Source organism: Mirounga leonina, unplaced genomic scaffold (assembly GCF_011800145.1).
Source record: "Mirounga leonina isolate KUSES-001 unplaced genomic scaffold, KU_Mleo_1.0 Mir_447, whole genome shotgun sequence".
In the NCBI taxonomy this organism is placed as follows: domain Eukaryota; kingdom Metazoa; phylum Chordata; class Mammalia; order Carnivora; family Phocidae; genus Mirounga; species Mirounga leonina.
Genome location: NW_023270757.1, coordinates 4939988 through 4966171, shown reverse-complemented (window position 1 = coordinate 4966171; position 26184 = coordinate 4939988). Strand labels below are relative to the sequence as shown.

At 36.9% G+C, this 26184-nt stretch overlaps 1 protein-coding gene across 1 annotated transcript in view; it reads left to right on the top strand.

Annotated features, from left to right (window-relative positions):
- The window catches only part of CCDC171 (coiled-coil domain containing 171), a 304487-nt gene that overhangs the window by 63983 nt on the left and 214320 nt on the right, over positions 1 to 26184 (top strand). Inside the window, exons 9-11 of the mRNA XM_034987955.1 lie at positions 7644 to 7736; positions 12253 to 12413; positions 26034 to 26172. Of these exons, the coding sequence (XP_034843846.1) occupies positions 7644 to 7736; positions 12253 to 12413; positions 26034 to 26172 (393 nt within the window). The remainder of the gene's footprint in view (positions 1 to 7643; positions 7737 to 12252; positions 12414 to 26033; positions 26173 to 26184) is intronic.

The window sequence follows — 26184 nt, the reverse complement described above, 5'->3', positions numbered from 1 at the left end:
TGAATAAAAATTTGCTGTATTTCCAGTTTATACCTGTAGTCAGGTTGCTTCATAGGTCTGTTCTGAGACTGTTAAGGCCCTGATTGTTGCTGCCCTCAATGACTAGCTTTGAGGTTTAACTGCACAGTTAACCACAAGCCAAGATGATGGGCATGGACTGCTCTAAATATTGGTACATTTGGCTATTTTTTGAAACTGCTGTGTAATTTTATTTATTTTTAAATTAAATTAATTTAAGTAATCTCTACATCCAACGTGGGGCTTGAACTCACAATCCCAAGATCAAGAGTTGCATGCTCTACCGACTGAGCCCAGCCAGCTACCCCCAGGATAATAAATAATAAAGGACTCATATACAGTCTTTCAATATATGACTCAATATAAGTGATGTGATATTATGGTGCTTCTGTTGTTCAGACACTTGTCAAATACTTAGAGACTTTGACCCTTTAAGATTTTTTTTTAAGGAATAAAAAATACTATGAGATTTTCACTTCAAAATCTTGAAGTACAATAGCTACTCTTTATTACCCCCATACAGGTAGGAATAAGTATTATAGTTAATTGTTAACAAACATATAATAAATTATTTACAGTCACTAAACTATAACAAAATAATAGTTACTACTAAGATAATGATTAATCAGTCCGTGATGATTCAGTTCCTTAGAATTATATTTCTGAAGATGGATTATTACTGTATTGGTTACTGTGAAAGTGTCCATAGATGGGAAATATCAGGTGATAAAATCTGGAAAAACAGTTAAATAAACAGCCACTTTCTATTTATACAGCTGTTGCCATTCTGGGGTAAACTTTGCACAACTGTTTTGGGAACACTGCTATGTAACATATTACTGAGAAATCTCTAGGATGCACTTTTGTGACAGTTCCTCCCCTGTTTTTCTTGTCCATTTTAGTGGACTAAATTTTGTGTATCCAAGTTTTGCTGCTTGACTAATTCCTTTAAGTTCACTTATATCCTCTGAGCTAGATCTATTCTATTTTGAGGAGGAAGTAACGTAGTTGGAGGTGTTTTTTGGCCTAGTCCTTCAGCAGTGTACACATCTGTTTTCATAACTTTTGTGAAACTTTTGGAACAGGCCCATGGAGGCCACGGGAGCAGATGTGGTGTGGAGAACAAATGTGGTCTGGATATGTTTGGCTAGTTCTGCTGCTGAATTGGAGTTGGCAGCTCATACCCTGTGTTGTGATGAAATAACACGTAACAAAGGGAGGAACAGGAGACATCCTTCCCTGTTTTACCCTCTTCACAGTCAAATGCCCCCTCTTCTTAAGTGGAGTAGATTATCTAATTGGGCTTAACGTGATTTAATGAGATACTAATCGTAAAATAAAAAAATAGTCATGATGAACATGTAGTATTTACTGAAATAAAAATCCCATGGTGGTATTTTGCGGTAGGAAAGGGCATGAAAATCAGCTAATAAATGACAAAATACGTGCTCATTTTGTGTTATACAAAGGACTCCTTTGTTCATAATGTTGGGAACAAACAGAGTAGAGTGTAATAGTTGTATTCTAGGCAAACCTGTATATACTTAAATTGACTTGTGGTATATATGAATGTGTGTTGGATTGTGTATTTTAACCTGAATCCCATTATGATTTCTGCCCTTGCGTTGTTGATGACATTAGGACTGGATACTAATGAGACAGTTTATGATTGTACTGGTTCTCTTAGGCAGTATTGGAAAAAAATTTTTTTTCCAATTGATTTCCATTGATGTTCCTTTAGCACCCTCTGCTGGATATAAGGATTAATTCACCAGACTCGAAGATTAAAAAAATATTTATTAGGAGGGCTTTAATTTAATTATGTCTATCAACAAAGCCTACTCTTGAAAGGAGTTTGTTTAAAGATTTGAAGATCTTGTTGTTGTTGTTGTCCTTACTGATGAATCAATAGTTTTAGTAGTAACAGTTTATAAAGTTGTTTTCTTCTGGACATTTCATTCAAAGCAGGAAGGTATGAAAGTAAAGATGTAATCTCTGGCCTAGGGCAGGAATAACAGAACCTATTCTTGACTTTTGGAGTGAAAATCAGATAATTAATTAATATGACATAACATACACATAAGAAATGAAAAGACTTCAATTGTTGAATCTTTTATCATGGAATGACTGAATATTCTGTGTTTTAATAAAATGTAAGACTATTATTTTGATAAGAGAAGCTTTATGCATATGCTTTTTGGAATCTGAAAAGAAAATGAACATTAGACTGGTTTCTTCCCTCTGTCTTTCTTAACTTTTTGCTAGTTCTAGTTTTTTATTCTCAATGCCTATAGGCTATTTTCTTGTCACTGGTTAGACTTCTGACTTACAGAATCTAAGACGAGCATACTGAGAAGTCATTTTTAATTTTTTGAGGCCAGGAACTTCATTTTTTAGGGTTTACATTAAAAAATTTTGTTTTAAACTAGTATTGGGCTTACCTAGAGTAGTGCTCATTTTAATCTGGCTAAACATAATAATTTTTCTGCTGTAATAGGTACCATGCTTTAGACCTAATATCAGTGGGGATCTCTTGTTCTAAGGACTCAAAGTCAGCATTTAGAGGGAACTTTTTTTCGGAAATCAAGAAGCTTGACTTAAGTGGCTGTCACTTCTTTGACATTGTGGTTCTTACCCTCAGGATTCTTTTATCTTTTTTTGAGATATATTTCACATATCATAACATTCATCCTTTTAAAGTATACAATTCAGTGGTTTTTAGTATATTCACAGAGTTGTGCAACCATTACCACTATCTAATTCCAGAACATTCTCATCACCCCAGTAAGAAACTTCATGTCTGTTAGCAGTCACTGCCCATTCCTCCCTCCCACCCTAGCTGCTGGCAACCACTAACACACTTTCTATCCCTATGGATTTGCCTGTTCTGGACATTTCATATAAATGTCGTCTTTTGTGTCTAGTTTCTTTCACTTAACATATATTTTCAAGGTTCATCTATGTCACAGCATGTATTGGTACTTAATTTTTTTTTTTTTTTTGGCTGAATAACATTCCATTGTAGGGATATACCATATTTTGTTCAGTTGATGGACATTTAGGTTGTTTCTACCTTTTGGCTATTTTGAAAAATGCTGATATGAACATTTGTGTATAAGTCTTTGTTTGAACGTTTTTATTTCTCTGGAGTATATATCCAGGAGTGGAAATGCTGGATCATATGGTAACTCTGTTTAATTTTTTAAGAAACCGACGAACTATTTTCCATAGTGGTGCCACCAGTTTACATTCCCACCAGTAATGTATGAGGTTTCCAATTTCTCTACATCCTTGCCAGTATTGTTATTTTCCATTTTTTAAATTATAGCTAGCCTAGTGTGCATGGAGATGTATCTCTTTGTGGTTTGGGTGTGCATTTCCCTGATAACTAATAACGTTGGCCATCATTTCATATACTTACTGGCCATTTTCATATCTTCTTTGGAGAGATGTCTGTTTAAGCCCTTTACTCATTTACTTTTTATTTATTTTATTTAAAAAAATATTTTATTTATTTGAGAGAGAGCGAGAGAGATTGAGTGAGTGAGGGGAGGGGCAGAGGGAGAAGCAGACACTTAACTGACTGAGCCACCCAGGCTCTCCTACTCATTTTTTAAAGAATTGAATTGTTTATCTTTTTATTGTAAGAGTTCTTCGTATATTTTGCATACTAGACTCTTATCAGATACATGATTATCTTCTCCTGTCCTCTAGGTTGCCTTTCACTTTCTGATAAAGTTCTCTGATGCTCAAAATTTAAAATTTTGATGAAGTCTAATTTATCTATTTTTTTTTCTTTTGTGGCTCATGCTTTTGGGTGTCATATTTCAGAATCTGTTGCCAAATCATGAGTTCATTCTATGTTTTCGTCTAAGAGTTTTATGGTTTTAGCTTTTATATTTGGCCATTGATCCTTTTTAATTCATTTTTATATATGATGTGAGGTAGGGATCCAAATTGATTTTTTTTGCATGTGTATATCTCGTCTCAGCACTGCTTAATGAAAAAATGATTCTTTCTCATTGAATAGTCTTGGCTCTCTTGTCAAAAATCAATTGACCATTGATACATGGGTTTATTTCTGGACTCTCACTTCTTTTCTATGGATCTATATGTCTGTCCTTATGCCAGTTCCACAGCGTTTTGATCACTATAGCTTTGTAGTCGTATTGAAATCAGGAAATGTGAGTCTTCCAACTTTGTTCTTCCTTTTCAAGATTGTCATGTTAACTTTTTGAGAAGTGCTTTAGTAAAATTGTTTGGCTTTAATCCTGTGTTTTTCACACACTTATAATGATGAAATTGCTTTTTCATATAACAGCTAATTACATCCCATGGGACTAATATTTGGTGTGAAACATGTTTTGAGAAAGGTGGTAGTGAGTATGAAGGGAATATTTGCTTCAATTATCTTAATATTTCAACAATATAGGTAGGAATTGATTGATTTAAACTCCCACCTTCCCACTGACTTTCTGCTTAGGTATGAACGGCTTAATTCATTCTAGTGATTTTTTGTCATCAAAATATAATTTTGTTAGGTAAATAATGATACCAGCACCATACTTTCCCACCATACTTCCTTTGCTGTGGTTTCCATTTAAAAATTTTTTCAATATGGAAAATTTTAATTATGCATGAAAGTAGAGAGAATACTAAAATGAACCTCATGTGCCTGTCACTCAGCTTTAACAATGATCAACTAAAGGCCAGTATTATTTCATGAATATCAACTTCCTCTTGTAACTCCCAGCTTGATTATTTGAAAGCAAATCCAGACATCATATAATTTCATCCATGAGCACTTTAAGAATATATTTCAAAAAGATAGGAGTTAAAAAAAATACCAATTATTAAACTTTTTTAAAGTAAGCTCTACACCCAATGTGGGGCTTGAACTCATGACCCTGAGATCAAGAGTTGTATAATCTACCAACTGAGCCAGCCAAGCACCTCAATACCAATTATAACTACACCTAAAAAAATAATAAATAACTCCTTAGTTTTATATTTTTCATTTCCAGTTTTTTTGAATCTCAAGTCTTGAGCTATCAGACTAAATTATGAATATTTACCAGTTTTGTCTTTCAGTGGAATGCCTGTTATTTCAAAATACTCTAGTAGTATAGAATATAAATGTCAGATTTTACCTTTAAAGATATTATACTCTACTAACTTAAAAAATCATTTTATTGTTTTGGGTTTAAATTATCTTTAGACCCAAAAGATCACATTTGGACTTATTGTTTTGTCTGCCTTCTAGAAAAAAAGTCTTTCCTAGTAACTCATTAAGAGAGTTAACTCATTAAAAAATATTATCGACAGGGTTGCAGAATCTAAGTAAAGCAAATAAGTCAGTGTAAAAAAATATTTTGTGAGTTTCATATCTGTGAAACACAGAGTGATTGAATCCCGAAGAGAATTGCTTCTTGATTATGAAGGCCATTAGTAGCAAGAGGTATCTACAAAGGCCTCTAGAGAAGAAGGAATATTTGTGTTTATACTCTACTCTATAATAAGATATTACAGGAATCTCCTTCGCTCAAAGAAAAGTGTAGTCATTTATTATTCACAGACGGCTTGTTTGTGAATTATCCAGTTTTTACTTATGCTCCTTCTTGCTGAGATTCTGTAAAAAAAAAAAAAAATTGTGGAAGGAAAGAGGAAAAACCAATTAATCAAGTTGTGTATTTAAAAAAAACTTCAGCTTAGGCTAAATGATAAAGTAAAGATAATTAATAGAAACTTATTTCTTGTCCAGAAGTTACTTGAAAAGGAAATCTAATTAGTAATTCCTTACTCCGTCATTGTTGAACCATCTTTATTTGACAGGTAGGACTCTAGGCATGGCTTTGCTACTGTTATCCTGAGACATCTGCAGTGCGGGTCCCTGTAGCACTACTTGCCCAGCCCCCAACAGGCTTTTGGTCATGACCAGTTCCCTCTTTGGGACTAGGAATCCAGTGCTTCCCAGGCTTGCATTTTCTCAACAGAATTGGCCTTCAGAAATAAGGCTCCTGACTTCTGATTCTGGCCAGAAGTTTACGCTTGCCTAAAAATTGATAAAGTAGACTTCATCATAATGAAAACTTTTGCTTTGTGAAAGACATTGTTAACAGTATGAAGATACAAGCTGTAGGCTTGGAGTAAATACTTGCAAATCACATATCCAGTAAATGACTTGCATGCAGATTATATAAACTCAAAACTCAATAATAAGAAAACAAACAACCCAGTTAAAAAATGGGGAAAAGATCTGAACAATACTTCGCCAAAGAAGATATACAGATGGTAAATAAATATATGAGAAGATGCTCAATGTCATTAGGGAAATGCAAATTGAAACTGAAATGGAATGCCATTACATGCCTGTTTGAATGTCTTAAGCCCCCTCCTCCCCCTAAATGAAAAAGCAAAAACTGACCATGCCAAGTGTTGGTGAGGTTGTATAAAATTATAAGCAATTTGGAAAAGTTTGGGAGTTTCATAAAACATTAAACATACACCCACCATGTGACCCCATCATTCTTCCCTTCGCTTTTTACCTCCGAGAAATCAAAGTGTTTGCCCATGCAAACACTTGTACACAAAGGCTCGTAGCAGTTTCATTTGTAATAGCACAAACTGGAAACAACTCAAATGTACATCAACTGGTGAACAGATAAATCGGTGTGGTGTATCAACACAGTGGAACTCTTTAACGATAAAAAGGAATAAACTATTGATAAATGCAACCACATGGTGAATCTCAAAATAGTTATGCTGGGAGAAAGAAGCCAGGCAATAAAGAGTACATGCTGTATGACTCAATTTATATGAAATTCTGGAAAATACGAAGTGATCGATAGTGACAAAAAACAGATCAGTGGTTACTTGGGGGTGGGGGTAGGGTGGTGAGGGCTGGATGAAGAAGTTACCAAGAGATATAAGGAATCTTTTAAGGGTCACAGAGGTATTTCTTATCTTCATTATGGCAGTGATTTCATGGGTGTATATATATATATACTTATCAAATTACACACTTTTAAATATGTGCAGTTTATTATATATAGATTATACATCAATAAAAAAGAAAAAAAAGGCAAGGTCTGGAGCATTCTTCCTGAGCATGATTTTCACATGATTTTTTAACATGACTTTTACACTCTTGCAAAAGCAGAAAAAAACGAGGCTATAGTAATCTAAAGTGTGATCCATATTCACGTTTTTAAAAGTTTTTAATTTTAATTCCAGTATAGTTTACATACAGTGCTATATTAGTTTCAGGTGTACAATGTTGTGATTCAACAGTTCTATACACTACTCAGTGCTCATCATGATGGAGTATACTCTTACTCCCCATCACCTATTTCACCCATCCCCCACGCACCTCCCGTCTGGTCACCATCAGTTTGTTCTCTATAGTTAAGTCTGTTTTTTGGCTTGTCTCTCTCTCTTTTTTCCTTTGTTCCTTTGTTTTGTTTCTTAAATTCCATATATGAGTGAAATCATATGGTATTTGTCTTTTTGTAAGTGACCGATTTTGCTTAGCATTATACTCTCTAGCTCCATCCCTGTTGTTCCAAAGATCCATATCTACTTTAAATGCCAACGTTTGTGAGTTTAAACTTTTAATTTGTTTTCAGGCAACTACTCTAAGAGTGAGGAAATTAGAAGAAAATATTGAAGCAGAGAGAACCGCACATTTGGAATCAAAATTTAATTCTGAAATTATTCAGGTAAAACGTAAACAAAAATTTTTTTGTATGGATTTTATTAAGTTGGGAAAAGCAGCATTCTGTTCAGAGAAGTAAGGTTTACATTTAGAATGGGTAGCATAGGGGCACCTGGGTGGCTCAGTCAGTCAAGGCCCTGACTCTTGGTTTCGGCTCAGGTCATGATCTCAAGGTCATGGGATCGAGCCACGCGACGGGTTCCGAGCTCAGTGCAGAGTCTGCTTAGGATTCTCTCCCTCTCCCTTTGCCTCTCCCCAGTGCTCTCTCTCTCTCAAATAAATAAATAAATAAAATTAAAAAAAAAACGTAGCATATTATTAAGACACTCATTACTCTATTTGCTACCAGGATATAGTTGAGGATGGTTTTGTTAGAGAAGGGTTTGACACACTACAGCCCACAGGCCGTACCTCACCCACCACCTGTTCAAGGGAGGCTTTGTCTTGTCCGTGGGGCTTTTGTGCTGCAGTGGCAGAGGGGGATGGTTATGACAGAGACATTATGGCCTGCAAAGTCCAAAATATTTGTCATCTGGCCTCTTACAGAAAGATTTGCTGATCAGAGTGTTCTTTTCATCAACAGCCATGGGATGAATTTCTTTTTGAAAACATTTAAAAAATACGCACCTTCATTTATTGAGTATATATCCTGTGCACATTGCTTATCACTTGTATTAATAACTGAAGGTATAAAGGCGAAGAAACTACTCTTGGAACTTACTTCCATTATCAGAAATACTGTATATTTATCTGCATCTATATAGATATACAGATAAATGTATGGATAGAAATATAAAATACTAAAATACTATAAGAGCATAATAAAGATTAAATCTGGAGGGGAATTAATTGAAGTCATCCTAAGGAAAGTGTCCTCCACGTGTTAGAGAATCACAGGTAATTTCTCGGGGAAGTGAAGGCATTCCAACTGGGAGTTGGCAAACTACTGCCCACGGACCACGTCTGGCCCATGGCCAAGTTGTGTATAAAGTTTCATATAAAGTTCCAGAAATCTAAGTTCTTTAATTTAATTTTTTTTAAAGTAGGCTCCAAACCCAGCATGGGGCTTGAACTCAGAATTTTGAGATCAAGAGTCACAAGCCCTTCTGACTGAGCCAGGCGCCCCTCAGTTCCTTAATTTAATTCAGATTTTTTTTTTTTAAAGATTTTATTTATTTATTTGAGACAGAGAGAATGAGAGAGAGCACATGAGAGGGGGGAGGATCAGAGGGAGAAGCAGACTCCCTGCCGAGCAGGGAGCCCGATGCGGGACTCAATCCAGGGACTCCAGGATCATGACCCGAGCCGAAGGCAGTCGCTTAACCAACTGAGCCACTCAGGCGCCCTCAGATTTTTTTTTTTAAGACTTAGACTTTTCCCTTACATTAAATTTTAATTAATACAACTTGCAAAAATTTTACGTTATTGTTTAAACAGGTCTTAATATAGGATGCAACTAAACTTACAAGAATTTTATAATAAAAATTTTTAAAGCTTTTATCTTTAATGAAATGCCCTCTTTACCTGCAAAATTCTCAGATCCACGTATTTGAGTGTGTTTGTATTTTAAGCAAACTTGTGCAAGTTATGCTTGGAGCCCAATGCGGGGCTTGAACTCACGACCCCGAGATCAAGACCAGAGCTGAGATCAAGAGTCGGACACTTCGCCGACTGAGACACCCAGGTGCCCCTAAGCTTTTTTTTTTTTTTAAATGATTGAATCACTCCAAATGGCATCAATAAGCAATAAGGCAAAAGTTTTAAGTTTATTAAAGAAGTATAATTCAAAATTAAGTTTTTCATTGTAGTTATAATTTATACCTGGGGATATATAGTTAATAGCTATAAAAATAAATATTGTTACATGTATTTTTTTACTCATATAGTTTAAACTGATATTTGAGGGGTGCCTGGCTGGCTCAGTCTTTAAGTGTCTGCCTTCGGCTGAGGTCATGATCCCAGGGTCCTGGGATCGAGTCCCGCATCGGGCTCCCTGCTCTGCGGGAAGCCTGCTTCTCCCTCTCCCACTCCCCCTGCTTGTGTTCCCTCTCTTGCTGTGTCTCTCCCTCTCTCTGTCAAATAAATAAATAAAATCTTAAAAAAAATAAAAAGTAAAATTAATATTTGATATTTAACTTCGTGGTATGACTCAGAAAAAAAGCCAAAGTTTATATTTGAACCATATATCTATAAATATTGATAAGTATTTTCAATGAGGTACATCTAGTTAAATTCAGTTTCAGATTAGTTTAAAAGCAAATGAGACTACTAAATAGTTGTAATTAATCACCATCTTATCATAAACTGTAGTTAAATGTATGTTTGAAGTATTCTGTTGTTAAATTTGGTCTTATAAAAATGGGAAAGTAGAATCAGAGAGTTGACTCAGAGTTATTAATTTGAAGCCTATTTCTCTTTCAGTTGGATTGATTTATCATTTGTGATTGAGTGTGCTTATTTTCTGAAAGAAGATAGCGATGCAGACAGAAGAAAATGTTTCCTAGATTTATTATTTTACCTGTCAACATTGGTTTTAGACAAAATAGCAAAGAAAAATAAAGTTTAAAAGACCAAATTTGAAAATTTACCAAGCTGTATCTCCAGATCTATTCTATGTCCTTACTTTAGTGTAAGAATGTTTTGATTATTCCAAAATATTTTTGAATAATTACAAATAATAATTCTGGTGCTTATTATTTATATAGGTTAATTTACAAAACATTTTCATGTTGTCCTTTTCTTGATGATTTCATCTTTCTTACCTCGAATTGTCGTTTGCCATCCCCAGGAGACTTGGTCATAGCTTTTCTCTGATTTCATGGCCCTTTGTGCCTGCTTCTGTGATAGGAAGCACTCACATTCTGTCATGGTCTCTCCTCTCCTAAAGACTAGGAGCTCCTCAAAACTAAGACTGTCTATTTTCAAGATTATTGTATAATATCTTGAGCACTAGCTCACTGCCTGGCACATATTAAGTGCTTAATAAATATTTACCCAAATATTTATTAAATAAGTACTACATATACATATATAATATTAAATATATATTAGATGAATATTATCTCATTAGATCTTTGTAACAACCCTGTAGATAGTCTGTTTATTATTATTACTATTATTTATTGTTTACAGATGAGGAACCTAAGGCCTTTGGAGTTTTAGTAATACGCCAAAGGTCTCATAAGTTAATTTGTAGAGCTGGAAGTTAAATGTGAGCTTTATGGTTCTAAAGCCCATATTCTATTTAGTGTAAATCATTTTCTACCACTCCCCACTTTTTCTGAGCCTTAGCAGTCTATTTTTTATTTTTAATTTAATTTTCTGAAAAAGGTAAAACATCCACATAGTTCAAAAATCAAAACAATATTAAATGATCGAGAACTCTTGCTTTCACTCCTGTCTCTCCCTTTGCTCTACCCTCTTGCCTGCTACTTAATTTTTTCCACTTGTTTACGCAAAATATAGCATACTACATACACTGATGTAGACTTTGCTTTTTCAGTCTGTGTTAACACCACATGGAGAACCACAGAGAGAACTTCCTTTTCAAGAGTTGTTTTGCAGCTTTTTTATAGCTGCATATTATTCTTTTATGGGAATGTACTTTATCTGTTCTACTGTCGATGTTTACATGGAATCTACTTTTCAAAGTGTTATTTTATGTAAAGTTTCAAGTATATACAAAAGTAGAGAGAATGGTAAAATGAACTCTGCACATAGCCATCACTTCAAGATTTACCTCAGGTTGGGGCATCTGGGTGGCTCAGTCTATTAAGCATCTGCTTTCGGTTCAGGTCATGATCCCAGGGTCCTGGGATCGAGCCCCGCATCGGGCCCCCTGCTCCGCGGGACGCTTGCTTCTCCCTCTCCCACTCCCCCTGCTTGTGTTCCCTCTCTCGCTGTGTCTCTCTCTGTCAGATAAATAAAATCTTTAAAAAAACAAAAAAGATTTACCTCAGGTCAATTGTGTTTTTTATCTGTTGCACCCATCTACTCCCTATCCCCATATCATTTTGAAGCCAATCCTAGATATCATGTAACTACACTCATAAATATTTTAGTCAAATAGTATTATTTGGTAATAAAAGTTTTACTTTTCTACAGTAAAAATCTCTAGGAATAAAAAAGATCTGTTACCTTTCATGGGTTTCTAAAGATGCCAATGTAATGATGTTTCTCATAAGGGAAGAATGCTTCCCTTTTGTTTTCCAAAACCACTAATTTCATTATGTTTTATAAAAGAAGTATCCAAATGGAATAGTAGGTCATAATTTGGCACTTTGATTAGGCATTTCCATAGCACGGTTAACTATTCTTCCACTCTTCCTCCCTTCCGTTAAACACGTTGAGAAAGGGAATACACTGTCTTTTGTTTATTTTCCCTTTTGAACGAAAGCAGAAAGGAAGAAGTGTTTGGATGAATGATAAACTGCTGCTGATAAAGTACTCTATTCCATTTGACTAGCCTGTGATGCTAGCATTTCCTTGCTTGTTTTAACTACTTCTCTGTCATCTGGTAGTTACGGATTCGAGACCTTGAAGGTGCTTTGCAGGTAGAAAAGGCCAGCCAAGCAGAAGCTGTTGCAGATTTGGAAATGATCAAGAATGAATTCAAAGAAGTTGAAAGTGCATATGAGCGAGAAAAGCATAACGCACAAGAGAGCTTTGCAAAACTGAGTTTGTAAGTGTTTTACTGTAAAATTCTTTATAAAGAATTTATGAAACTTACATAACTATGAATGTGTAGCATTTTAGATATAGCTCTCATTAATGTCTGTGCTAGGTTGGGGATAAAGGATTTTATAAAACATAACTATACTTCTTTGTATAGGTAAATATGGAAATGCTTTTTTGGATTTTGAAGTATCATGGCTATTCCAAGTAGTCTCTGAAATGCAGTTGTTACCCTAGAGAGTAAATATGTTAATGTATTTTGCATTTATTGATGTAATACAGTATCTTTAAAGATCTTGATCTCTAGGCCACCTAAAAAGGCCTGTGTGGAGATGGGTAATGTTTGAGATTTTCTCAAACTACAGAAATAATAGTAGTAGGGGCTAATACCACAGTGGTTAGTATACATTGTGGCTCATTTGCTTTCTAGCATTGCGTGATTTCATTCAATTTATAGAACGCCCCATGAGGTAGCTGCTCCTTTAATCCCTGTTTTACAGATGTGAAAATTGAGGCTTAATGGGGACACACAACTAGTAAGTGGTAGTCAGGGTCTTTTTGACTCCTACTGATTTTAACCTTTTTCAGTTCAAAAGCCTCTCATCTGGAATGTTCTGTGGGATGCTTTAAGAAGTTTATAATTCTTTAATATGTTTCCAAAAAACTTTATAGTAGATATTTTAAACCATTTCTCCTGGTAGGGTGAAATGCATACCACCATTAGTACATGACATGATAATAGGTTGGTGCATTAGAGTTAATGTATTTATTTTTAATGTTAGTTTGCATATGACAAATAGATAATGGTTTTCCATTTACAACAATAATATAAAGATTTCTCTTAAAATACTTCATTTAACCTAAGAAATGAATTAAAGTATTATTAAATAGTAGTGATTATTATGGGTGTGGCAAAATCATAAGCTGCACTTGAAAGACTGACTTGAAAGATTGATGTTGAAAGATAGACTCAAAATGGATGAAAGACCTAAATGTGAGATAAGAATCCATCAAAATCCTAGAGGGGAACACAGGCAGCACCTCTTCAACCTCAGCTACAGCAGCTTCTGGCTAGACATGTCTCCAAAGGTAAGGGAAACAGAGGCAAAAATGAACCATATGGACTTCATCAAGATAAAAAACTTTTGCACAGCAAAGGAAATAGTTGACAAACCAAAAGACAACCGACAGAATGGGAGAAGGTACTTGCAAATGTCTAATCAGATAAAGGGCTAGCATCCAAAATCTATAAAGAACTTATCAACAACCAAAGAACAAATAATCCTGTCAAGAAATGGGCAGAAGACATGAACAGACATTTCTGCAAAGAAGACATCCAAATGGCTAACAGACACATGAAAAAGGGCTCAACATCACTTGGCATCAGGGAAATACAGATCAAAACCACAGTGAGATACCATCTCACACCAGTCAGAATGGCTAAAATTAACAAGTCAAGAAATGACAGATGTTGGCAAGGATATGGAGAAAGGGGAACCCTCTTACACTGCTGGTGGGAATGCAAGCTGGTGCAGCCACTCTGGAAAACAGTATGGAGGTTCCTCAAAAAGTTTAAATTAGAGCTACCATACGATCCAGCAATTGCACTACTGGGTATTTACCCCAAAGATACAATGTAGTGATCCGAAGGGGTATGTGCACCCTGATGTTTATAGCAGCAATGTCCACAATAGCCAAACTATGGAAAGAGCCCACATGTCCATCGACAGATGAATGGATGAAGAAGATGTGGTGTATATATATACAATGGATTACTATTCAGCCATCAAAAGATTGGAATCTTGCCATTTGCAACAACATGGATGGAACTGGAGGGTATTTTGCTAAGCGAAATAAGTCAATCAGAGAAAGACAATTATCATATGATCTCACTCATATATAGAATTTAAGAAACAAAACAGAGGATCATAGGGGAAGAGAGGGAAAAAGAAAACAAGACAAAATCAGAGAGGGAGACAAGCCATAAGAGACTCTTAATCATAGGAAACAAACAGGGTTGCTGGAGGGGAGGGAGGTGGGGGGATGGGGTAACTGGGTGATGGACATTAAGGAGGGCACGTGATGTAATGAGCACTGGGTGTTATGTAAAACTGATGAATCACTGAATTCTACCTCTGAAACTAATAATATATGTTAGTTAATTGAATTTAAATAAAAAAAGAGACTGATGTTGAAAAATTTAAAATTCTCTGAGATTACTTTTAGTAGTAGTGCTTATAATATTTTAAACCAGTAATTCTTTTTTTAATAAAGATTTTATTTATTTATTTGAGAGAGACAGCATGAGCACAAGCAGGAAGAGGGGCAGAGGGAGAGGGAGAAGCAGACTACCCGCTGAGCAGGGAACCGGACGCCGGGCTTGATCCCAGGACCCCGAGATCATGACCTGAGGCAAACTCAGATGCTTAACCGACTAAACCAGCCACGTGCCCCTAAATCAGTAATTCTGAACTGAATTTTTTTGCTTCCTCTGGGATGACTTAGATGACATTCTGTGAATGTTATTCTTAAGACTTATCCTCTTTATTTCCTTTGAACCATTGTTTGAATCTGTCCATTTATATATAAATATGTTTGAAGGGGCTTTACGTAGAATATAGTGCAGGCTTCTTTACTGTTGCTTTGAGGTGATGATTAGGACCTACAAGTGAAACTGTTAGAAGTCAGACTGTACTCCCAACAATTAAAGCTTTCAATAATGAAATAATTGGCTTCTTTGGGGAAACTCGTGAATCTCCTGCCTTGGGAAGTTCAGAACAGAAAGTGGCTGATTCTTTGTCATGGATATTGAAGAAGAGAGTCCTGCAAAAGTTGGACTAGAGGAATTTTAAAGGACCTGCTAACAATTAAGCTTAAGATTTTTTTTTTTCTGGGGCGCCTGGGTGGCTCAGTCATTGAGCGTCTGCCTTCGGCTTAGGTCATGATCCCGGGGTCCTGGGATCGAGCCCCGCAGCGGGCTCCCTGCTCAGTGGGGAGCCTGCTTCTCCCTCTCCCACTTCCCCTGCTTGTGTTCCCTCTGTGTCTCTCTCTGTCAAATAAATAAATAAAATCTTAAAAAAAAAAAAAGATTTTTTTTTCTAAATAAATTCTACCCACACCGTGGGGCTCGAACTCATGACCCCAAATCAAGAGTTGCATGCTTCACTGACTGAGCCACCTAGAAGCCCCAAGCTCCAAGATTTTAACCTGTATGCTTTTCTTTCTTTCTTTTTTTTAAATTTAAATTCTAGTTAGTTGACATACAGTTCAATATTGGTTCAGGAGTGGAGTTCAGTGATTCATCATTTACATATAATACCCAGTGCTCATCACAACAAGTGCCCTCTTTAATACCCATCACCCGTCTACCCCATCCAACCTATGTACTTTTCTAATCAGACCCCAAGGCAAATTTTTCCCTTAAATTTGTTTTGCTATTATTTGTGTTTTGGTGCTTGAAAAATTTTATGCATATTTTGTATTCCAATAAGTAGCAACTAACAATTCTAAATATTAGTTACATATTCCAACTAAGCACCAGCTAACAATCCTAAATACTTCAACATAACATCCCTTATCTGTTCTTTATCCCTATATAACTGTGCTATAATAATAAAGTTAATAATAATAAACAATAAAAATTAAATAATAATTAAAACCCAATATTCATTACTGCAACTCAGTTCCTATGACTTCTCTTCCCCATCACATCTTCCTTTTCTCTTTATATACTGTGACCACTACTTCTGTTCCAATGATGTGTGGTATTAGAAGGAATGATATGACATGAGGGGTGATTGGTTCAGTTATTTCATTTTCTACTTGTGTTTCTGACTTTCCTTCAGAATCTTCCTTAAAAAACATTTTAAAACGTTTGAGAGTCACAAATTCTCAAATATTAACTCTAAGTTTTGGATGTGTTCCAAAGAAACTTGGTTGATTTTAGGCCGTTAGGCCTTTAAGGTAAATGATATCTTTAATTTACAACTCTGAGAGCAGGAAGTTTTAGGGTAGGGTTGTTTTTTGTTTTAAATATTTTATTTAATTATTTGAGAGAGAGAAAAAGAGAGAGTACAAGCAGGGGGAGCGGCAGGCAGAGGGAGAAGCAGGCTCCCCGCTGAGCAGGGAGCCCGATGTGGGACTCGATCCCAGGACCCCAGGATCATGACCTGAGCCGAAGGCAGACACTTAACAAACTGAGCCACCCAGGCGCCCCCTGGTTTTCTTTTTTTAAAGGTTTAATTAATTAATTTATTTGACAGAGAGAGAGAGAAAGAGAAAGAGTGAGCGGGAGGGAGAGGGAGAGAGAATCTGAAGCAGACTCCACGCTGAGCACAGAGCCCGATGCCGGACTCGATCCCACTACCATGAGATTATGACCTGAACTGAAACCAAGAGTTGGATGCTTAACCAACTGAGCCACCCAGGCACCCCTCGGACATTGTTTTACCTGTTGGATAGAACTAACTTAGCAACTGGTAATAATGATGTTATAGAGAAAATGCTGCCTGAACTTTGCCCGTGGTTAAGTTTCTTAAGCTTGTTTTTTCCCCGAGTGGATCTAGGTCAGGAGAAAAAAGCTATGTGTGTAGTTTGGATTTATAATTTTGGTCAGCAGTTTCATAACAGTGAACTTTCCTGCATGAAATTATTTTAGATGGAATATATATATGTATACATATGTTTTAGATGTATACATATATTTTATAAATATAAATACATTTATATATGTTTTACATATATATATTTTAAAGAGCTCAGCTAAGAATTTTTTAAATTTTATTTTACTATGTTATGTTTATCACCATACATTACATCATTAGTTTTGATGTAGTGGTCCATGATTCATTGTTTGCGTATAACACCCAGTGCTCCATTCAATATATGCCCTCTTTAATACCCATCACCAGGCTAACCCATCCCTCCACCCCTCTCCCCTCTAGAACCCTCAGTTTGTTTCTCAGAGTCCATAGTCTCTCATGGTTCATCTCCCCCTCCAATTTCCCCCCGCTTCATTTTTCCCTTCCTACTATCTTCTGTTTTTTTTTTAGCATATAATGTATTATTTGTTTCAGAGGTGCAGGTCTGTGATTCATCAGTCTTACACAATTCACAGCACTCACCATAGCACATACCCTCCCCAATGTCTATCACCCAGCCACCCCATCCCTCCCACCCCCCACCACTCCAGCAACCCTCAGTTTGTTTCCTGAGATTAAGAATGCCTCATATTACTGAGATCATATGATACATGTCTTTCTCTGATTGACTTATTTCGCTTTCAGCTAAGAATTTGATAACAGTAACAGGCTATTTTAACAAATATGTATCTTATATATAAAATTTTAGATAGGATATATATCTGTTCTGTATTTCTGTAATAAAATTTTCTTTGTTAAAAATCTTTTTTTTTGCATCTCAAAGTTACAGTGTGAAACTAAAGCTTTTCAATAATATTTTTATTTTAGTTTTCTGTATGCCAGGTGTTCATTAGCTGTGGTAAATGATTGCTGGGCAGTGATGGGGGAAGGAGCTCATGGTAACTTTAAATCCAGTTTAAAATTAAATTAAATTTAAAACAGCCCTAGTCAAAGATATGATACTGAATGGACTGAATCTCAATTTATTTATTTCATTACACTCAACATTTAGGAACTTCTTTATTTTTTAAATATATCATCCAAACGTATAAAAATAACAAAAGTATTATAATTTATTGGCAGTATTATTGTGTATATTCTGGATAAAAGACCAAAGATGGTTATTTGTTAAAGTAGCCTGTGGTGAAGTTCTTAGTTGAGCTCTTTTAGAAAAATAATAGAATGGGAATCCAGTAGGAAAGAAGGCATCTTAACTACAGGTTTCCTTCCTCTCCCTTTGTCTTCTTACCTAAATCCTCCACCTGCCAAGTCCTGGCACTTCTCCATTGGAATTCAGAGTCGGGGCTCCCTCTAACCTTGGTTATACTCCCAGCAGACTCCTTCCCCTTGGTGGGGCTTTGCCAGAAGCCTCGGAGCCGATGACTTCCAGGGTTGTGTGTGACATTGCTGACAGCGAGGAGTGTCCCCCATTTCAGTGGACCCAGTTCGAGCTTGAACCCAGCACCAGATGACGGAGGCATTTAATTTTATATTTGCTGAGTGGTAATAATTTTTCATTAAAATTGTGGCTTTATCAAATTAGCTGGTACATAGTCTAAAAAATAAAATGGCCCTGCAAGGTCAACAGTTTCATTCCCCTTGCCCTCTACTACCTGTTTCCACTTCCTCGGGGCAACCGCTTTTAATTCTTATTGCTGTTCCTTCTGATGTTTAACTTCCTGTTTCTGAGTAACATGCATATCCTTCCATGTTTTCAACTTCCACTGTTAGATATTATCTGTTGCCCCCTTCCCCCGCCGCTTACTCATTATCTCCATTGTATCCTTCCCCCCCACAGCACAACTGTGGGGCTCAAAGACTAGAGTTTTAGAGGTCCACAGTGTGGCTGGTGTGGAGCCCTGAGGGTGCTACAGTGCTCCTTGGAGAAGGCAGCCAGGAAACCTGGGGGCAGACGGTGTGATCTGAGGATTGCCTGAGACACACGGGGAGAGAAGGTTTCCCCTTCTTGGAGCACATCTAAAGAGGTGACATTGCCTCCTGGGGATGAAAGTGCCAGTGGGTGCCATTTTTCTCCCCTGCCTCTCAGCATAGGCGCAGAGACGCCTGCTGAGGGCGGCTAACCTGGACACTGGCTCGTTAGTGTGTGTTCTCTGCTCCTGTGCTCTGGTGTGACTGCTCTTCTGGGTCAAACCTACATCAATCCCAGCACAGCAAGACCCTCCCCCAGAAGACCAGTGCAGGTCCCCACCACACCAGGTCCTTAAGGTTTGGAATTTTAAAATTCAGCCAGCTTGGCAGTGATAGAACCCATAGTGCACTGCTCCAGGTGAGCAAGCAACCTGGACACAGACAGTGTGAGCCCCACTGGTTGCAAAAACTCATGAAAATCAGCCCCCCTCATTTTCCCAGGTAATGGCTTTGGGGAAGTATTCTCCTTGTGCATTTCCCTGTGCGCTCTTCTCTCACTCACCTTTCTCCATGACCAGGGCTCCTTCCCCTCCACAGCATCCGCAATCCATTTCTCCCCCAAACCACATCCCCGCACTTCCTACCTTCCACAAAGTGGCCTCGTCTTTCCCTCCAGTTCTGCAGTTTGTTCTGTCAGTCCTCAGATCAATTTCTTGGGTATTCAGAATGATTTGACATTTATCTAGCTGTGTTTGAGGGACCAGGCAAGCCTAAGGTCCTCCTGCTAATCCAACATCTTAGCTTCCCCCCATCCCCCACCACATGAAATTCTTTTCAAAAGATTTGCCTTCCTATTTAAATTTTGCTCAGGCTGGAATTAAACTGTATTTACATTCTTGTATGGACATCTGATGAAAGGCAGCTTAGAAGTATTTCCGTTTAAAATTTGTTGTAGATAATCCACCAATGGGTAATTTTAATTAAAATTAAAGGGTTGTTACTATTTTTAATCTCAGCTCTTCCTGATGAACATAGTAGACCTGTTTCCTATGATTTTGAAGCTGTAATGCAGGAGATAAAGTGATGCAGTGACCTAACAAACACCCGGGACTCAGAGGGGAAATTGTTCAGTCTTCTGGGAGGGCTTCCCAGCAGCAAGCAGGAATTCCCCTCTCCAGGGACAAAGGAGCTGGCTGGCACCACTTCTCTCCCTTGCCCCTCAGCATAAACTAACTTCAGTAAACAGCACAGCACCAACACTGGCTGCCTAACCTGCTTATACCAAGTCTCCCCCCCCCCCGTGCTCCACTGGTACTGCCTTTCTCAGGCAAGTGTGCCAAAGAACCAGTGCAGTGGGCCCCTCCCCCAGAAGACCAGCACAAAGTCCTTCATGCACCATATCTACTGACCATAGAGTTCTTCAAAGCTTTAGTTCTAGTGGAAATAGCATCAGGTTTCTTAACAAGCAGACCAGAGCACACCTAGTTAAATCACACCATACTCTGGCCAAGGTCCAAACACTCCCCACTGCAGGCAAGGAGAAACTCGGCAGACCACTGACCTGAGAGATAGAGCAACCAAAACACAGCAGCAGAGTGCACCCAAAACACACCAGAGATACTTCCTGAAGCGCCAGGCCCTGGACATTATATGACCTCTTCTTTATAAGGCCATTACTCTCAGAAGCAGGAAACATAACAGGCTTTCCTAACACACAGAAGAAAACAGTGACCTAGACAAAATGCCAAGATGGAGGAATTCATCCCCAAAGAAAGAACAAGATAAGGTCATGGCCAAGGATCTAATTGAAACAGATAAAAGTCTGATCCTGAATTTAAAGCAACAGTCGTAAGGATAGTAGCTGGGCTTGAGAAAAGCATAGAAGAATCAGGGAGACCCTTAACCAACTGAGCCACCCAGGTGCCCCGAATCAGGGAGACCCTTACTGCAGAGATGAAAGAGCTAAAAACAAATCAGGCTGAAATAAAAATGTGATAACCAAGATTCAAAACCAACTGGATGTAATGACCTAAAGGATGGCAGAAGCAGAGGAAGGAATAAGTGATATAGACGATAGAATTATGGAAAATAATGAAGCTGAACAAAAGAGGGAAAGAAAAATCTTAGATCACAGAAGTAGACTTAGGGAACTCAGTGACTCCAAAAAGTGTAATAACATTCATATCATAGGAGTACCAGAAAAAGAAGAGAGAGAAAAAGGGGCAGAAAGTTTGCTTGAGGAAATTATAGCTGAAAACTTCCCTAATCTGGGGAAGGAAACAGACACCCAAATCCCGGAGGCACCGAGAACTCCCATCAAAATCAACAAAAGCAGGCCAACAACAAGACATAGTGTAGTTAAATTTGCAAAATATAGAAATAAAGAAAAAATCCTGAAAGCATCAAGACATAAGGGAAAACCAATAAAGTTAGCAGCAGATCTTTCTACAGAAACTTGGCAGGCCAGAAGAGAGGGGCATGATATATTCAACATGCTGAATGGGAAAAATCTGCAGTCAAGAATAATCTATCCAGCAAGGCTGTCATTCAGAATAGAAGGAAAGATAAAGAGTTTCCCACACAACAAAAACTAAAGGAGTTTGTGACCACTAAACCAGCCCTGCAAGAAATATTAAAGGGGACTCTTCTAGTGGGAAAGAAAGACCAAAAGCAACAAAGACTAGAAAGGAACAGAGAAGATCTTCAGAAACAATGACAAAACAAGTAATAAAGTGGCACCAAATTCATATCTATCAATAATTACTCTGAATGTAAGTGGATTAAATGCTCCAATCAAAAGACATAGGGTGTCAGAATGGATAAAAAAAACATGACCCATCTGTATGTTGCCTACAAGAGACTCATTTTATATTTATTTTTAAAAGATTTTATTTTTAAGTAATCTCTACACCCCACATGGGCTCGAACTTACAGCTCTGAGATCAAGAGTTGCATGCTCTACCAGTTGAGTCGCCAGGTGCCCCAAGAGACTCATTTTAGACCCAAAGACACCTGCAGATTGGAAGTGAGCAGATGGAAAAACATTTATCATGCAAAAGCACATCAAAAGAAGGCCAGAGGAGCCATACTTATATCAGACAAACTAGATTTTACTTATTTATTTTAATTAAAATTTTTTAAAAAAAGATTTATTTATTTATTTTAGAGAGAGTGAGAGCATGAGTAGGAGGAACAGAGGGAGAGAGAGAGAGAATCCCAAGCAGACTCCACCCTGAGCGCAGAGCCTGATGTGGGGCTTGATCCCAAGACCCTGAGATCACAACCTGAGCTGAAACTAAGAGTCAGATGCTCAACCAACTGCGCCACCCAGGCACCCCCAGACAGACTTGATTTTAAACCAAAGACTCTAACAAGAGATGAAGAAGGGCATTACATCATAATTAAGGGGTCTATCCAACAAGAAGATCTAACAATTGTGGATATTTATGCTCCCAACTTGGGAGCACCCAAATATATAAAACAATTAATAACAAACATAAAGGAACTCATAATAATACAATAATAGTAGGGGACTTAACATCCCACTTACATCAATAGACAGATCATTTAAATAGAAAATCAACAAGGGAACAATGGCTTTTAATGACACACTGGACCAGATGGCCTTAACAGATATATTCATTCAGAACATATCATCCTAAAGGGCAGAATACATATTCTTTTTAAGTGCACATGGGGCATTCTCCAGAGGAGATCACATACTAGGTCACAAATCAGGGCTCAACAAGTACAAAAAGATTGAGATCATATCATTCATGCATATTTTCCAAGCACAACACTATGAAACTTGAAATGATCCACAAGAAAAAAATCTAGAAAGACCACAAATACATGGAGGTTAAAGAAGATCCTACTAAAGGATGGATGGGTCAACCAGGAAATTAAAGAAAAAATTAAAAAAAAAAAAACGTGGAAGCAAATGAAAATGAAAACACAATGGTCCAAAACCTTTGATGTAGCAAAAGTGGTCCTAGGAGGGAAGTATATAGCAATACAGGCCAACTTCAAGAAGTAAGAAAAATCTCAAGCAACCTAACCTTATACTTAAAGAAGCTAGAAAAAGAACAACAAATGAAGCCTAAGGCCAGCAGAAGAAGAGAAATAATAAAGATTAGGGCAGAAATAAATGATACAGAAACAAACAAACAAAAAAAGCCCAGTAGAACAGTTCAATGAAACCAGGAGCTGGTTCTTTGAAAAAATTGATAAAATGATAAATCCATCACCAGACTTATCCAAAAGAAGAGAAAGGAACCAATAAATAAAAGCACGAATGAGAGAGGAGAAATAACAACCAAAACCACAGAAATACAAACAATTATAAGAGAATATTATGAAAAAATTGTATGTCAATAAATTGGACAATTTGGAAGAAATGGGTAAGTTCCTAGAAACATATAAACTACCAAAATTGAAATAGGGAGAAATAGAAAAATTGAACAGACTGATAGCCAGCAAAGAAATTGAATCAGTAATCAAAAATCTTCCAACAAACAAAAGTCCAGGGCCAGATGACTTCACAGGGGAATTCTACCAAACATTGAAAGAAAACTTAATACCTATTCTTCTCAAACTATTTCAAAGAATAGAAATGGAAGGAAAACTTCCAAACTCATTCTATGAGGTCAGCATTACCCTGATTCCAAAACCAGAAAAAGACTCCACTAAAAAAGAGATCTATAGGCCAATATCCCTGATGAACATGGATGTAAAAATTCTCAAGAAAATACTAGCAAATCAAATCCAACACTAAATTAAAAGAATCATTCACCACGATCAAGTGGGATTTATTCCTGGGTTGCAACAGTGGTTCAGTATTTGCAAGTCAATCAACATGATACACCACATTAATAAGAGAAAGGATAAGAACCATATGATCTTCTCAATAGATACAGAAAAAACATTTGACAAAGTACAGCATCCATTCTTGAGAGAAGTCCTCAACAAAGTAGGGATAGAGGCAACACACCTCAACATAATAAAGACCATATATGAAAAACCCACAGCTAATATCATCCTCAGTGGGGAAAAACTGAGAGCTTTTCCTATATGGTCAGGAACAAGATAGGTATGTACATTCTTATCACTGTTATTTAATCTAACCACTTCTTTCACTGGAAGTCCTAGCTTCAGCCTTCAGACAATAAAAAGAAATAAAAGGCATCCAAATCGGCAAGGAAGAAAGTCAAACATTCACTCTTTACAGATAACATGATACTCTATGTAGAAAACCTGAAAGACTCCACCGAAAAATTGCTAGAACTGATACACGAATTCAGTAAAGTCTCAGGATATAAAATCAACATTCAGAAATCTGTTGCATTTCTATACACCAATAATGAAGCAGCAGAAAGAAAAATCGAGAAATCGATCCCATTTACAATTGTACCAAAAACCATAAGATACTTAGGATTAAACTTAATGAACTTTGAAAACTGTAAAACACTTAAGACAGAAATCAAAGATGACACAAAGAAATGGAAAAACATTCCACTTCTCATGGATTGAAAGAACAAATATTGTTAAAATGTCTATCCTACCCAAAGAAATCTACACATTTAATATAATCCCTACCAAAATACCACCAGCATTTTTCACAGAGCTAGAACAAACAATCCTAAAATTTGTATGGAATCAAAAAAGACCCCGAATAGTCAAAGAAATCTTGAAAAAGAGAAGTAGAACTGGGGGCATCACAATTCTGGACTTGAAGTTATATTAAAAAGCTATAGGGATCAAGACAGTGTGGTACTGGCTCCAAAACAGACATAAATCAATGGAACAGAATAGAAAACCCAGAAACCCAGAAATAGAAAACCCACAACTGGATGGTCAACAAATCTTTGGCAAAGCAGGAAAGAAAATCCAATGAAAAAAAGATAGTCTCTTCAACAAATGGTGTTGGGAAAACTGGACAGCAACATGCAAAAGAATAAAACTGGACCACATTCTTACACCATACACAAAAATAAATTAAAAATGGATGTAAGACTTAAAAGTGAGACAGGAAACCATCAAAATCCTAGAGGAGAACATAGTCACCTCTTTGACATCGTCTGTAGCAACTTCTTTTTCTTTTTTTAAAAAAAGATTATTTATTTGAGAGAGAGCGAGAGCGAGAGCGAGAGCATGCATGAATGGGAGGGGCAGAGGGGGAGGGAGAGAGAATCTCAAGCCGACTCTATGCTGAGCATGGAACCGGATGTGGGGCTCGATCTCACAACCCTGAGATCATGACCTGAGCTGAAACCAAGAGTCAGATGCCCAACCTACAGTGCCACCAGGTGCCCCATATGATTTCATTTATGTGTAGAATTTAAGAAACAAAACAGATGAACATAGGGGGAAAAAAAGAGAGGGAGACAAACCATAAGAGACTCTTAACCATAGAGAACAAACTGAAGGTTCCTGGTGGGAGGCGGAGGTGGGCAGGGGAATGGGTTAAATGGGTGATGGGCATTAAGGAAAGCACTTGTGATGAGCACTGGGTATTGTATGGAAGTGATGAATCACTAAATTCTACACCTGAAACTAATATTACACTGTATGTTAACTAAGTGGAATTTAAATAAAAACTTGAAAAAAAAACCCCAAAAGTAAAGAATTTCATGTGTTTTCACAGTGAATGTGAATGATTTTTGATGATTCTTTCTTTTGGATTTTCCATTCTCCATCACATTAGTTCCACTTGCATGGACATTCAGGAATAAAACATTTGTTCCGTTTCTAATGTTATAGTTTAATTTGAAAATTTTTTGTTAGAAACTTTTCTGTCTTGAGGCAGTTTCTGAGCTAATTGAACTATGGTGGGTGGGTTTTGTTCATCAAAAATAATGGTGAGACCAAATCAACACTAACCAAATAGATTTTGTTTATAACCTTGGGCGTAGTAAAATATCTGCTAATGAAATGGGTGAGGTATTATTCCTTTAAAGTCTTCCATTTAAGACTATGCAATCCTTTTTGTTTGAAAAAAATGAGAGGTGGCCTTTGGCACAAAAACATGATAGATAATACATCTGCCAGTCGCGTTAAAGCATTATAATAGGACTTATAAAACCATATTTGAAAAATCTGCTCTAACACTTTTTTTTCAGATTAGAAAGAGAGTATGTCTCCAAAAACAAGAAACTAAATGAAGAGATCGAGGAACAGAAGAAAGTAATTATAGACCTTTCAAAGAGACTCCAGTATAATGAAAAAAGTTGCAGTGAATTACAGGAAGAACTTGTAATGGTAAGGATAAAA